This window comes from Cupressus sempervirens, chromosome 1 (genome assembly GCF_028749045.1).
Source record: "Cupressus sempervirens isolate cs-2001-9-10 chromosome 1, ASM2874904v1, whole genome shotgun sequence".
Classification (NCBI taxonomy): domain Eukaryota; kingdom Viridiplantae; phylum Streptophyta; class Pinopsida; order Cupressales; family Cupressaceae; genus Cupressus; species Cupressus sempervirens.
Genome location: NC_143118.1, coordinates 593,784,245 through 593,797,306, shown reverse-complemented (window position 1 = coordinate 593,797,306; position 13,062 = coordinate 593,784,245). Strand labels below are relative to the sequence as shown.

Sequence of the window (13,062 nt, the reverse complement as noted above, 5' to 3'; positions counted from 1 at the left end):
GGGCTTGGTTGTGTTTTTGTCTCTGCCCTTTTGCGTCAATCGTCAATAATATGTTTAATTGATATGCTCAGCTCGATTTTCATTGAAAATTTTTATCAAAATTTTAGCTCTTAGACCTATTTTAGTATGAATTTCTTTAGTCAGCTTTAGGATATGTAAGCTTTGGGAATGCTCTATATCAAAATTTTAGAAGGTATCCCTTTCTGTAGTAGTACAAAGATGGATATTTTATTGATGGCAGGAATATTGCTTGATGATCTTAGGCCGGATTTAGATGGTAGTCTCTTGAATCATAACTGGGTAGAACCTTGAATTTTGAATGGGCTTTCTTCAAATTAATTATCATAGATGTCGACTAGTTATGTAGTATGGTTTCTCTAGGAGTAGCATTGCAATTTTGAATTGGTTTGAAGTAAGAAATGTTGATAGGTTAGTTGGATCTTTTCCTTGGTTGTTTGGTTTTTTATATAGCTTTCCTGACTGGGTTAGATTATGTTAGTCTGTATCTATGATATCTGATTTATAGATTTGGAGGAAAGTTAAGTTTGAAAATCTCCTATGAGCTTAATTTAGGGGGTATAGGAGGATAGGGATTTTTCTATCATCTTCCAATTTGATTCTTAGTTGTTATGTTAATTAGTTTCTTATTTAGGTTGTGGTTTAATCTATATTTTGGTCTGTTCTTTAGTTTTGAGAGTTGAAATATGGATAGAATAGAATGTAGTCTCTTAAATAGCATTGCTAATTTTGTTCCGGCTTTGCCAATTTGAGATCAAATTCAACTATTTTGACTGGATTATGTTTATTAATTTTTCACTCTAACTTCATTTGATGTTTAGTTAGTTGGAAAATTTCCTTTGGTAGAACAGTCATGTTGCAGGGTGTAGGCAAGGAGGACCATCCTGAGGACAATAGTATTTCTATGTAAATAGGATGTATCAAATTGGTCCTCACTCTTATAATAGATATTTCATGAAGGTTGATAGGAATCAACTGTCTATGTGTATTCATACATGAGAAGAATGGTATCTATGTATATCTAGTGTATAGGTCACTAGGGTATGCCCCTTTTATAAGATGTAATAATATAAGACTTCGGTCGTATACTAGACTGAAGGTTTTCTTCTCCATTCTTTCCTACTAGTGCCCATTTGAACGGAGTAAGCTGTTGCTATTTTTTCTTATTAATAAAATATATCATGGCCTTGACCATTTATCGAAAAAAGTATTTACCAAAAAAAAAAAAAAAAAAAAAAAACAATATATATTATCTAATTTTTAAAAATATAATAACTTTTACACATTAAAACTAAGAAAAGATTTGGTTTAAAAAACAAAATATAGTATTAATATCTTTTAACACTGCAACTGACAGTAATCTTGCACAACTGCCTGATGGGTATTGTACACTCAGGGCAGACCAGACGGGGTAACTTGCTCGGCTCGGTGCAAATATGTTGCACCGTAGCCAGTGCCGTCCACTCGAGGTCTAGCAAACGTCAAGTTAGAGGCCAATGGTCCATTTGTGAAACTCAAGACGGTTCATCTATAAGCAGACTGACATGCTCTGCATATAGCGATTCTGTCATATGGAGGCAATGGTGACCTTGTTTTCCCTTGGAATGGGGGCTTTGATTTGTGGGCATGGGCAAGATTATGTCTCTGTTTTGGGGGATCGTGGTATGAAGAGCCAATGAGTGAGAGTTGCACCGAAAGGATGGAATCAAGGCAATGAAGTGGGAGTAGAAGCTCCTGGCATGGGAAGCCCTCGATACGCAGACTGCTCAGATTTAGATTGCTCCTCTGCACCAGGTCTAGATTTGATATACCTATTGCTAGAATAATATTAAATAACTATACTGGCTTTCTTTTCAAGTTTCATTGATTTGAAAGGATCAAGCTTAAGAAACTATGGGATGATTTTGGTTTGCTAAGATTACATTCCTCATGTTGGAAGGTTGTTTTCCCTTATTTTCAATTGAAGAAACAATTTGGGCATTTTTGGCCATTCAACTTATCTTGTATGCTTTAACTGAGAATCGATATGTAGCTTCTAGGGACAAATAAGTGTGGGCAATATAGCAGAGACAAACATATTTTAGGTTCCTTAAATTCATTCTCATCTTTAAAATAGGATTTTAGCTTTTAGTGATTTCTCCCGGGTTTCTACCGGTAGCAGGGGAGCTATGTAGGACCTAGATAACATTTGTGTCTTTACTTTCTATTCCCTCTTGTTTGGAGTAAGTATCTCCATGTAGAATAGAGTAATAGTCATATAGTATTTTTGGCAGGAACTTGAAAAATAGGGGCTTGACCGCATTGGACATTTGTAGAACTGTTCTCAATACACGAAGTCTGTACCTGATCTTGTTTAGGCAGTAGAGCATGGGAATTAATCGAATAAAGAACATGTAGTTTAGTCACTTGCCATATGTAGATGAAAATTGTCTGCTCTTCTGCCAATTTCTCAAAACTTTCATAAGTTGGCACAGTTAGGCTAGGGATATGTGGGGCATCAGTATGCTCGTTGACGAGAAGCTTTATCTATGGTTTGACTATTTTGATTCTAAAATTTTTAATATATGTGTTTTTACTAGTCATGCGTTTGAAAATATTGTCACTCCATGTACACAGGTTACTGTGATTCTCAGGGATGCCAATAGGCTTTAACTCATTTTTTCTTGAATCTGAATGAGCACTTTGTCATGGAAGGTTCAATTTTTCTTGAATCTGAATGAGCATTTTTCCACAAGGTTTATTTGTGGAAATCTATTGGTGAGTTTAGTTCCAACTTCCAAGATGCTTTAAAGTTTTCATATGTCACACTCTCAGCCTACATCAATAGCTCTAAATCCTGGAATTCACCTTAGATATTGAAAAACAAGTGAATGCTGTAATTAATGTTATTAAGGACCACAGAGGTTAGTTCTTACTGCAATTTGAGTTGTTCTTTACAGTGTTACACACCTACTTGTGAGTTTGTAAACATATAATTGAATGCTTTATTTTCTAGTTTCTATCGACGCTTCAGAACGACATGCTATTCCCTAGATATAGATCCTATATTTGTTTTAATTGGGAAACATCATATCTGATTTTATGTTTCTCTAAATGCTTGTCTACGAGTTTCTCACTAACTTCCATATATTTGATCATTTTTAGGTCCCGCTGGATGTAAAGTAGATTATAAGGTCAAAGAAGCTGACAATAGATTAAGTGCAGGCGATTCATTCCCCAATTCTACCTTCAGTTCTCCCTCTAACGTAGATAGGTATGCAGGAGAAAAGGAGCTATATTTGGGTTCCTTGTGTCAAGTTGATGGTGGATCAAAACCCTAGCAATTTTGGATGATTATGTTGAAGAACGGAAACTTTGACATCAAATCAGCTTTGTGCCCAAATAATGGTTAAAAAGAGGACCCTATTAGAACAAATAGAACTTTCCCCTGTTTCGGTAATGGGTGCATGAACAAGCCCCTTGTGTACCACAATTGGTCAAAAATTCAACCAGGAAACACTCTATCTAGCTATTTTTATGGAAGCTATGACTTGAATGCTGATCTACAATCAGGAATAGACAACATCTCTTACTATTTTGTAAAATGGGAAAAGAGCCCTGCAACTGGGAGCTAGGTATTTTCTCACACCTTGAAAACTTCAAAGAGCTACCCTTGGTTAATGTTGTATCTACGTTCTGATGCTACACATGGATACTCTAGAGGTTACCATTATGAAACTCATGGGATGATGAAGCAGGTCAATTTCGTGTTTCCTCATGTTATACTGTAGTTTCAATTTTTTGAGAAGAAAAGCTTGTGGATGATTGCTTGATGCTTGAATGATTGTTCTCTCTGTAGCTGCCAGAGTCACCAAATTTTAAGGTACGTTTGACACTTGATGTGAAGAAGGGAGGTGGTCTGAAGAGCCAATTTTATCTCAATGATATTGGCAGTTGCTGGAAAAATGACGGAAGACCATGCTATGGAGATGTAGAAATAGATGTGACTAGATACAGTGAAATGATCATAAATCCAAGTATCACAAATTGGTGCAAACCAAACAACCTTAATGTGTGCCCACCTTATCACATCACTGCCACTGGCAAAAAAATCTACAGAAATGATACAAATAAATTCCCATATGCTGCATATCACTTATACTGCTCTCCAGGCAATGCACACCATCTGGAGGAGCCTTTCAATCTTTGTGATCCGTACAACAATCCTGAGGCATAGGAGTTAATGCAAATATTGCCTCATCTAGAATGGGTAGTGCACGACTATCCTTCTAAGATGGGAGAAGGATGGATTGGAGATGGTAGAACATGGGAGCTAGATGTGGGAGCACTGTCTAGCAAATTGTACTTCTACCAAGTAAGTCATGTCCTCCTTTTCACATATACTTTTAAATATTTAAGTATCAATCAGTAACAAATACAATGAAAAATTGTACTGCAATATATAGATACTCTTTAAATTTAGATGTCCTATAAAATGTATCTATACTATAAAAATTTCCTAAGACGAGTGCCAAGAAGATAGCATCTGGAGTTAAATGCTACTTAAGTCCTTCAATCGTAATGGAAACTAATCTGTTCAATCTATTTTTAGTTGTGTGCATGTTGCATTTACCTTTACGCTTAACAATGGCATGTGATGTTGCTTCCAAAAATCATCCAAACTCATCCTTGATGGTGTTATTGGTCATCCTAAATGCTGCAATTTCTTCTGTTACAGTAAGGGTAATCTGAGTGAAAAAGTTATTCAATATCAATGCATTCTGGAGGCTAATTTTAAAATTAGATCATAATCAAGGTAGTAAGTTTGCAGTTGTATTTTGGATGTGACTGGATTAGAGTGGTGAATCCATTACCATAAGTCAATCAAAATTTGATTAAATTTGGAATTTTATTTAAATTATTATGCTTCATATTCTAGGCCTGACTGATAAACCTGGGGTGGATGCACTACCGCAGGATCCAGGGACAACACCAACATGGAGGCTATGGTTATCAGTTGATGTTGGAATAGAAATCTATGTGAATAACAAAGATGAGATTGCAGAGTAGACTTTAAGTGACTTTGATGTTCTTGTCCAAGTTCCTGACTACTCAGATACTTAAAAGGTTAGCTAACAAAAAATCTAAAAAACAAGCCAATTAATTTCTTTATTAGTTTTTCAATTCAGTTTAGAGTTCATATGGCCTTCCATGACCAAGTAAATGTACAACTAACTCATTGTTTTCTTAATATGTCACCAAATTTTTGTTCTCGATATTAATAATTACCATAATTATGCATCTCCATTTTTAAAACTTCAATCAATTCTCAACTCGTATGCTTCCCTTCTCTATATGAGATGTGACAGGGAATTGTTTCTCGCAGACCTATCCAACAAAAGGCTTTTCAGGTGACATAGAGAAGAAGAGAGGAAATCTATTTTGGCAGAGTTTTGAGTGAATGGCAGCAATAGGCAAATATCAAATTTCTGTGAACAAGTCTTGGAATTTGACAATGTGAAACGAAGGTGAAAATTCAACCCTTTAGAACCCTTAGAATGATAGTTTATATTCTATAAAAATAATTTTCTATTTTTCTTTGTCTTAATCCACGAAGATTTTTCCTGTCTTAATTCAGGAATATCATTCTTGTCTTAATCCCATGAAGATGTTTGGCTCACATAAACTTTACAAGATTTGTAAATTGTATTATTCCAAAATGATCTTCCTTGTCTTAATCCTATGAAGATGTTTGGCTCACATTATCTTTACTAGATTAGTAAACCTATTGAAAATAGGCAAGGATATGGATATCTAGTGGTTGATAATTGGGGGAGGGTACCTAGTAGTCGACTAATTTATAACAGAACTCAAAATTTTAAAGCAGATTACTTATATCACTCTTTAAATTTAAGGTTTCAAGTCCACATCATCAAATTTAATGCCTCTTCAATATTGCTTTTTATCAAGGTATCCTAGAACGCAAGTCTTTTCACTTGATCATAGTTGCAGGACTCAAGCTCACCTTGGACTCAAGACACTAATTTTTGACATAGACTCAACTCATACTTGGTTCCTCAACCCAACAAAAGGCTTAAAACATTTAAAAAACCATGAAATATATAGATATCTAAAAATTTAAATTTTTGAAAATGCACCATCTAAGCCGGTTTGATCATATAGACAAGGATTCATCAATCACATTTATAAATATGAAATTTATTTTTTAGCTAGAAGAAACTCCATTTCTAAAATTATTAATATTGTCAAAAGTAGACAAACCTCATGATATATGAAATTCATAGAATCCAAACAAATATCGAAAGAAAATACATGTCTATGAATAAAAGGAGTTTGCATCATTGGTTCCAACATCACAACAAGTCATGCGCTTGGATTTGAGAACAAGTCTTGTGCTAGCATTTAAAGTTAGGCCTTCGATGATGATGCAACCACAATATTTGTAGGTGTCTTTGTGTCACCAACATCCAAAGGTCCTACTCATGCTCTACTTGCTCGTGACAACTAACTAATCTTTCATTCCTTACATTAGTAAATAAAATGAATGCCTTTTCAGGGTATAAGGGATGATTTTAAGTGTTTAATGTCATAAGACGATATGTTTTTGACTTTTATATTTCTATAACTTTTTCTTCACCCATCTCTTGCTAAATATAGCTCAGAAGACTCATTGAATAACTAGGCAACTAAGTCTTAAGTTGTAATGGCCCAAACCAATAGGCCACTGGATTGATCAAATGGTGGAGACTGAATGTTGAAGATGATATGGTGAAAGTGCAACTCCATTGGAAACTCCAAAATAGCAATTAAGCACAAGTGAAAAGACTAAAATATCCTTCTCACAGCTACAATAATTTAGGTGATCTTTCACACCCTCAAAATTGCGTACTAATTGAGAGTTTTCGTTCTCAATGGCCAATTGTGACTACTTGCAGAAACCCTAGGCTCCACAACGTACATAAGTAAAAATCAATAATAAATCTCGATGATAGGCAATGAGCCCTCAATGCCTATTTTTTTTTTTTTTTCTTGATAGGTCGGCCTCCTTTTTATTTATTTATCGCTTCTTCCAGCAACCTCTAGAAGATTATCACTTTATCGAGTTAATTAAATATAAATTTATCTTGTAATATATTTTTATTGATAACTTTATAAATAATTTAACTCTTCCAAAAAAATGGGGACATTATAGGTCCGCCCCTCCTAAAATTGCTTGGCGTCAAGCAATCTTAATGCTGGATGCTACAAAATCACTTCTCCCTCCCAAGTAGCATCTTCAACAGGTAAATCTTTCCACTTAACTAGATACTCTCTGATTACTCTCTTGTGAAGCTGCTTCTCTCTACTATCCAAAATGGATTTTGGCACCAAGATCAATTTCCCCTCATCATCTAAGGGAGGTAATATTGTAGAAGGCATCACATTCTGACCTAACGCCTTTTTGAGGCGTGATACATGAAACACATTGTGCACTCTACTATTCGTGGGAAGCTCCAACTCATAAGCCACCTCACCAACTCGTTTGATGATCTTGAATGGTCCATAATAGCGTGGCTTGAGTTTCTCTACACCACTCTTCTTGAGAGTGGACTGCTTATATGGCTGCAACATGAGGTAAACCATATCATTTACCTCAAAACTACGCTCAGTCCTCTTCTTGTATACATACTACTTTTGCTGGTTCTGAGCTCTAGCAATGTTGTCTCTGAGAGTAGTAACTATATCCTTACTTTCTTGTAATAGTTCACCTGCACGGGGTACTCGACTATCTCCCAACAATAAATCTAAGAAACTAGGTGCTTCATAACCATAAAGTGCCATGAAGGGTGTCATTTGTATAGTCATATGATATGTAGTATTGTAACAATACTCACAGAGATATATCCATCTGACCCAAGCTCGTTGTTGATCTGCCACATAATTCCTCAAATACCCTTCCACCCATTTGTTTACAATCTCTGTTTGACCATTAGTTTGTGGGTGATAACTGGTACTAGGTGTAAGCTTAGTGCCACACAACCAAAATATCTCCTGCCAAAAGTGACTCATGAAGCGACTGTCCTTGTCACTCACAATGCTTCGAGGAAAACCGTGTAATCTAAAAATCTCCCTGAAGAAGACCTCTTCCACCTGAGTTGCTGAGTATGTAGTAGCGATAGGGAAGAAGTGAGCATATTTTGTCAACCTATCCACCACCACATAGATACAATCACGCCCCTAGGCCCTAGGCAAGCCCGTAATAAAATCTATAGAGATGCACTCCCACTTCCTATCAGGAATAGGAAGTGGTTGTAGGAGCCCTGCTGGATAAGTGTGCTCTTGTTTGTTCTACTGGCAAACATGACACTCACGCACATACTGCAAAACATCGGCCTTAAGTCCCTTCCAAGTGAATCATTCCCGTACTAACCTGTAAGTCTTGAAATACCTAGGATGGCCTACTGCAGGTGAATTATGGAATGCTCTAAAAATCAACTGCTTCACTTTCGATCTTGGGACTAAGTAAATCCTATTCTTATAAATGATCAAATCATCTATGAGAGTGTATCTGGTGTCGATTGTTGTCCCCTCCACTATAGAAGAGGCCCACGTGTTTTTGGCATATTCTGCTACAATCAAGTGTCGCCAATCCTCTGATATCTAAATCATAGAAGTGAGGTGTGGCCTATGGGATAAAGCATCTGCAACAATATTCTGTGTCCCCTTAACATATGTGATATCAAAATCATATGCCTGTAACTTACTCACCCACTTCTGCTAACAATCATTCAGGTCCTGCTGTCCCAAAAAGTGCTTCAAACTATTATGATCAGTTTTAATACAAAATTTTCTACCCACAAGTAACTATCTAAATTTGGCCAAGGCATGCATGATGGCCAACATCTCCTTATCATATATACTGAATGATCTCTCAACCCCTTTGAGTCTCCGACTCTCATAGGCTATAGGATGCCTGTCCTGCATGAGTACAACACCAACTCCCTCTCCAGAAGCATCACATTGAAGCTCAAATGGCTTGGTGAAATCAGGCAATGCTAATATTGGGCATGTAGTCATTATTTCCTTGAACCGCATAAAACACTCCTGTGCCTCCCAAGTCCACACAAATGCCCCTTTCTTCAGAAAATCTGTCATGGGTGCTGCATGTCATGAGTAGCCACTAACAAACCTACGATAGAATCCACATAGACCAAGGAACCCTTTTAACTGTGTAAGGTTCTCTGGTGGTGGCCAATCAACAATAGCATAGATCTTTTTAGGATCCATTTGCACTCCTTTTGCACTAATGATGTGTCCAAGATACAACAATTTTGTCATCCCCAAATCACATTTGGACTCCTTGGCGTACAAGGACTCACTCTGTAAAATGCTTAATATTGTCTCCAAGTGCTCTAGATGTTCCTGCCATGTCTTGCTATAGGTCAAAATATCATCAATGAACACTAGCACGGCTTTCCTCAACTGATGGTGGAAGACCTTGTTCATAGTGGACTGAAAAGTGGTAGGTGCATTAGTCAAACCAAAAGGCATGACTACAGACTTGAAATGCCCATAATGACATCTAAAAGCAGTTTTTTCAATATCCTGCTCTCGAACTTTGATATGGTGATAGCCTGATCTCAAATCAATTTTTGTGAAATAACAAGCCCCATGCAATTCGTCTATCAACTCATCGATGCGTGGGATGGGATACTTGTTCTTTATAGTTCTCTTATTCAACACCGTATAATCAATACACATTTGTAGAGTTCCATCCTTCTTTTTTACCATGACTTACTTGGTCTGATGTGTCCCATTGCTAGCAACTCATTGATGGTCTGCTCAATCTCATCTTTGAGTCATTTTGGGTGCCGGTATGGTGTGATCATGATAGGCTTAGCACCTTCCTCCAACTCGATAATGTGCTCAATACCTCTATCTGGTGGCCTGCCTGGTGGAATCTCACTGAATACCTTCCCATACTTGAGTCTCAATTTTTAAATATTTGGATGATATTCAGTCTTATGTTGCTCCCCCTGGGTAGGCATCAAGCCACATATTGCTGCCCACTCTATATTATTATTCCTAGCTAATCTCTCCAACCGCCTAAATGAGATAGTCCTAACATCACCATTACGGATAGCCTTCAGCACATGAGTTCTGCCATCCACCACAAATTGTATCTCCATATCCTCCAATCTTAGGGTAACCTCCTTCAAAGAATGTAGCCATTGCATCCCAAGTAATATGTCCATGTCACCCATGTTGACCACATGATAGTTTGCCTTAAACTCATAGTTGTTTAGGCGCAAAGGTAGATCTTGCACCATCCTATCATAACGAAGAGTATATCCATCCACTACCTTAACTCTCAGCCCCTCGAACTCCTCAGTAATGAGTCCATGCCTCTCCACAAATCGTGCATCAATGAAATTATGCATGGCATCTATATCCAATAGAGTAATAATCTTTTGTCCTGCGAAGACTCCTCAAAATCTGAAAGATCCCTCTCTTTGAATACTAGACAAACGTGCCTCCTGTAAATGTATCTCTAGAGCCTCTTTTTTCTCAGCACTATCTACCTCTTGTTCACCCTCTACCTCATCAGGATCCTCATCATGGTGCTCTGAGATGTCTGAATCTGAACCTTCATAATAAGCCCACATCACCCGGTTAGCCTTCCCCTTAGGCTTCATAGGACAATCATGGCCAAACTCATAGGGACCTTTGCAAAAGAAGCATAGCTTCTTCCTATGCAAGTCATTAAGTGTTTCCTTATCCCAAGGTGCAACTAGCTTGTCTTTTGAGTCACTAACCTTCTCTTTACCCTTGCTGAATTCCCCTTTGTTATCTCTAAATGATGAAGAACCCTTTGAACTAAATCGGTTTGCTAGAGCTGCAAGTTCCATACTACGGGCTTTCTTCATGGCTTCCTATAATGTAGGAGGATCAAAGGCCTTTACCCACCCCTTGAGTGGTTCAATTAATCCCTCTGTGAATAAAATGACCAGCCTTCTTTCTAAAATGTCAGGCACCATCACTGCAAGCTTCTGGAAGTCATTGATAAATTGTTCTAAGCCTCCTGACTATCTCAACTGGGCTAACTCCTAGAAATAAACTTCAAGATTTTTTTTATCAAACCTTTCTATCAATCTATCCACAAACTCCTGATAAGTGGTTACCTGATTGTGTTGCAATGTGATCATGCCATGTGTCCACCAATCATGTGCTGCCCCATCTTAGTGTAAAGTGGCATACTTGAGTGCTTCAAATTCTGTCATCGTTTTCAAAGACAGGAAAGTATCCACCTTATGAATCCAAGCATGAGTAGTCATTTTTTCACTGCCATCAAATGTGGGTAATGCCAACTTGTTGGTGACCTGTTGCAACTCACTATGTTTATCTACTTGCTTCTGCCTAGCAGCTCTATAGTTCAGGTACCTATCAAATGTCCATCCATCTTGTACATATTTTGGTAATGAATCCCACTCATTCCTCACTTGTCGGAGTTCATCTACAATATCTGTTACCATAGTTAAGTGTGCATGCTAGAGTTTCTTCTCTGAATGTAGGACATGTGGTTCTGTCAGTTGTTCTAGACCGTGTCCTATGTTGTTATCCTGCTATGCTCCTGTCATCTTGGTCATTATTATGATTATTCCTTCTATTTTCCCCAATCAAATGTTGCATCATAACCATCATTGCCTATGTACTTGCTTCTATTGACTGTAGAAGCCTCTCCTATTGCTATAAAGTCTCATCATCTCGCACACTTCTGGATGGGCTTTGAGAATGTCTCTCAGCCATATTCTCAGTTATGTTGGTTCTTTTGTAAACTAAATTGAATGGTGGCTGGGTAACCCTATCAAGCTGGCAGGAAATTGCTCTGATACCACTGTAATGGCCCGAACCAATAGGCCACTGGATTGATCAAATGGTGGAGACTGAATGCTGAAGATGATATGTTGAAAGTGCAACTCCACTGGAAACTCCAAACTAGCAATTAAGCACAAGTGAAAGGACTGAAATATCCTTTCCACAGCTGCAATAATTCAAGTGATCTTTCACACCCTCAAAATTGCGTACCAATTGAGAGTTTTCGTTCTCAATGGCCAATTGTGACTACTTGCAAAAACCCTAGGCTCCACAACACACATAAGCAAAAATCAATAATAAATCTCGATGATAGGCAATGAGCCCTCAATGCCTATTTATTTATTTTTTCTTGATAGGTCGGCCTCCTTTTTATTTATTCATCGCTTCTTCCAGCAACCTCTAGAGGATTATCACTTTATTGAGTTAATTAAATATAAAGTTATCTTGTAATATATTTTTATTGATAACTTTATAAATAATTTAACTCTTCCAAAAAAATGGGGACATTACATAAGTCCCACGAGTTGGTCATGATCCCTTACCTTGGGACTGATCAAGTTTTGACAAGTGTTGAGTTTTTAGGGTGTAATGGATGAATTTTAAGTGTTTTTTTTTTAAGACATTATGTTATTTTACTTGGATATTTTTGTAAATTTTTCTTCCTTCACTTGTAGACTCATTATGTAACTAGGTAACTAAGTCTCATGTCCCCAAGACTTGATCACAATCACTCACCTCGGGACTTATTGAGTTTTGAGAAGTAGAAATGAGTCTTCTAACATTGCTTTTGGTGCATAGTAAACCAGATGCTAAAATAATAGCAATAATCAACACTAAGAAAATTGAAGTTACATAACAATGTTGTAGTATTAAAAGTATTAGTTGATAGTCTTTTTAGAATATTAGTACATAGTTTTCATCCCTAATTATCATCTCAATGCTATATTATATTATTCAACATAAGGATAATTTGGAAATCATTGACTTGCATATTAAACATGTTTCCTTCATAGCTAAGTGGATTATCTTTATTGTTGAAGGTAGTACCCTCTAGAAGCATTTAGTTCACCACAAAAATCAAACAACCATTACTAGTAAATCATGGAAAAAGGGTTGCTAGAAGGACAAGGAAATGCAAATTCAAACTTATAGTATCATGTTTTTCATAGAATTGAAAAGTAAAGCAAT

The 13,062-nt window shown here is 36.9% G+C and overlaps 1 protein-coding gene across 1 annotated transcript; it reads left to right on the top strand.

The window, feature by feature from the left end:
* Positions 1 to 1,451: 1,451 nt before the first annotated feature.
* LOC149578820 (uncharacterized) lies at positions 1,452 to 5,263 on the top strand. Its single transcript, XM_089806409.1, has 4 exons — positions 1,452 to 1,812; positions 3,163 to 3,755; positions 3,857 to 4,372; positions 4,975 to 5,263. Exons 2-3 carry the CDS (start codon positions 3,678 to 3,680, stop codon positions 4,232 to 4,234), a joined length of 456 nt encoding a protein of 151 aa, XP_089662535.1. The 5' UTR covers positions 1,452 to 1,812; positions 3,163 to 3,677; the 3' UTR covers positions 4,235 to 4,372; positions 4,975 to 5,263.
* The last annotated feature ends 7,799 nt before the right edge of the window (positions 5,264 to 13,062 follow it).

Coding starts and splice junctions, on each gene's coding strand:
- LOC149578820 (XM_089806409.1), top strand. CDS start 3,678: ATGTTGTATCTACGTTCTGATGCTACACATGGATACTCTAGAGGTTAC. Junction 3,756..3,856: donor CTCATGGGATGATGAAGCAG/GTCAATTTCGTG, acceptor TTCTCTCTGTAG/CTGCCAGAGTCACCAAATTT.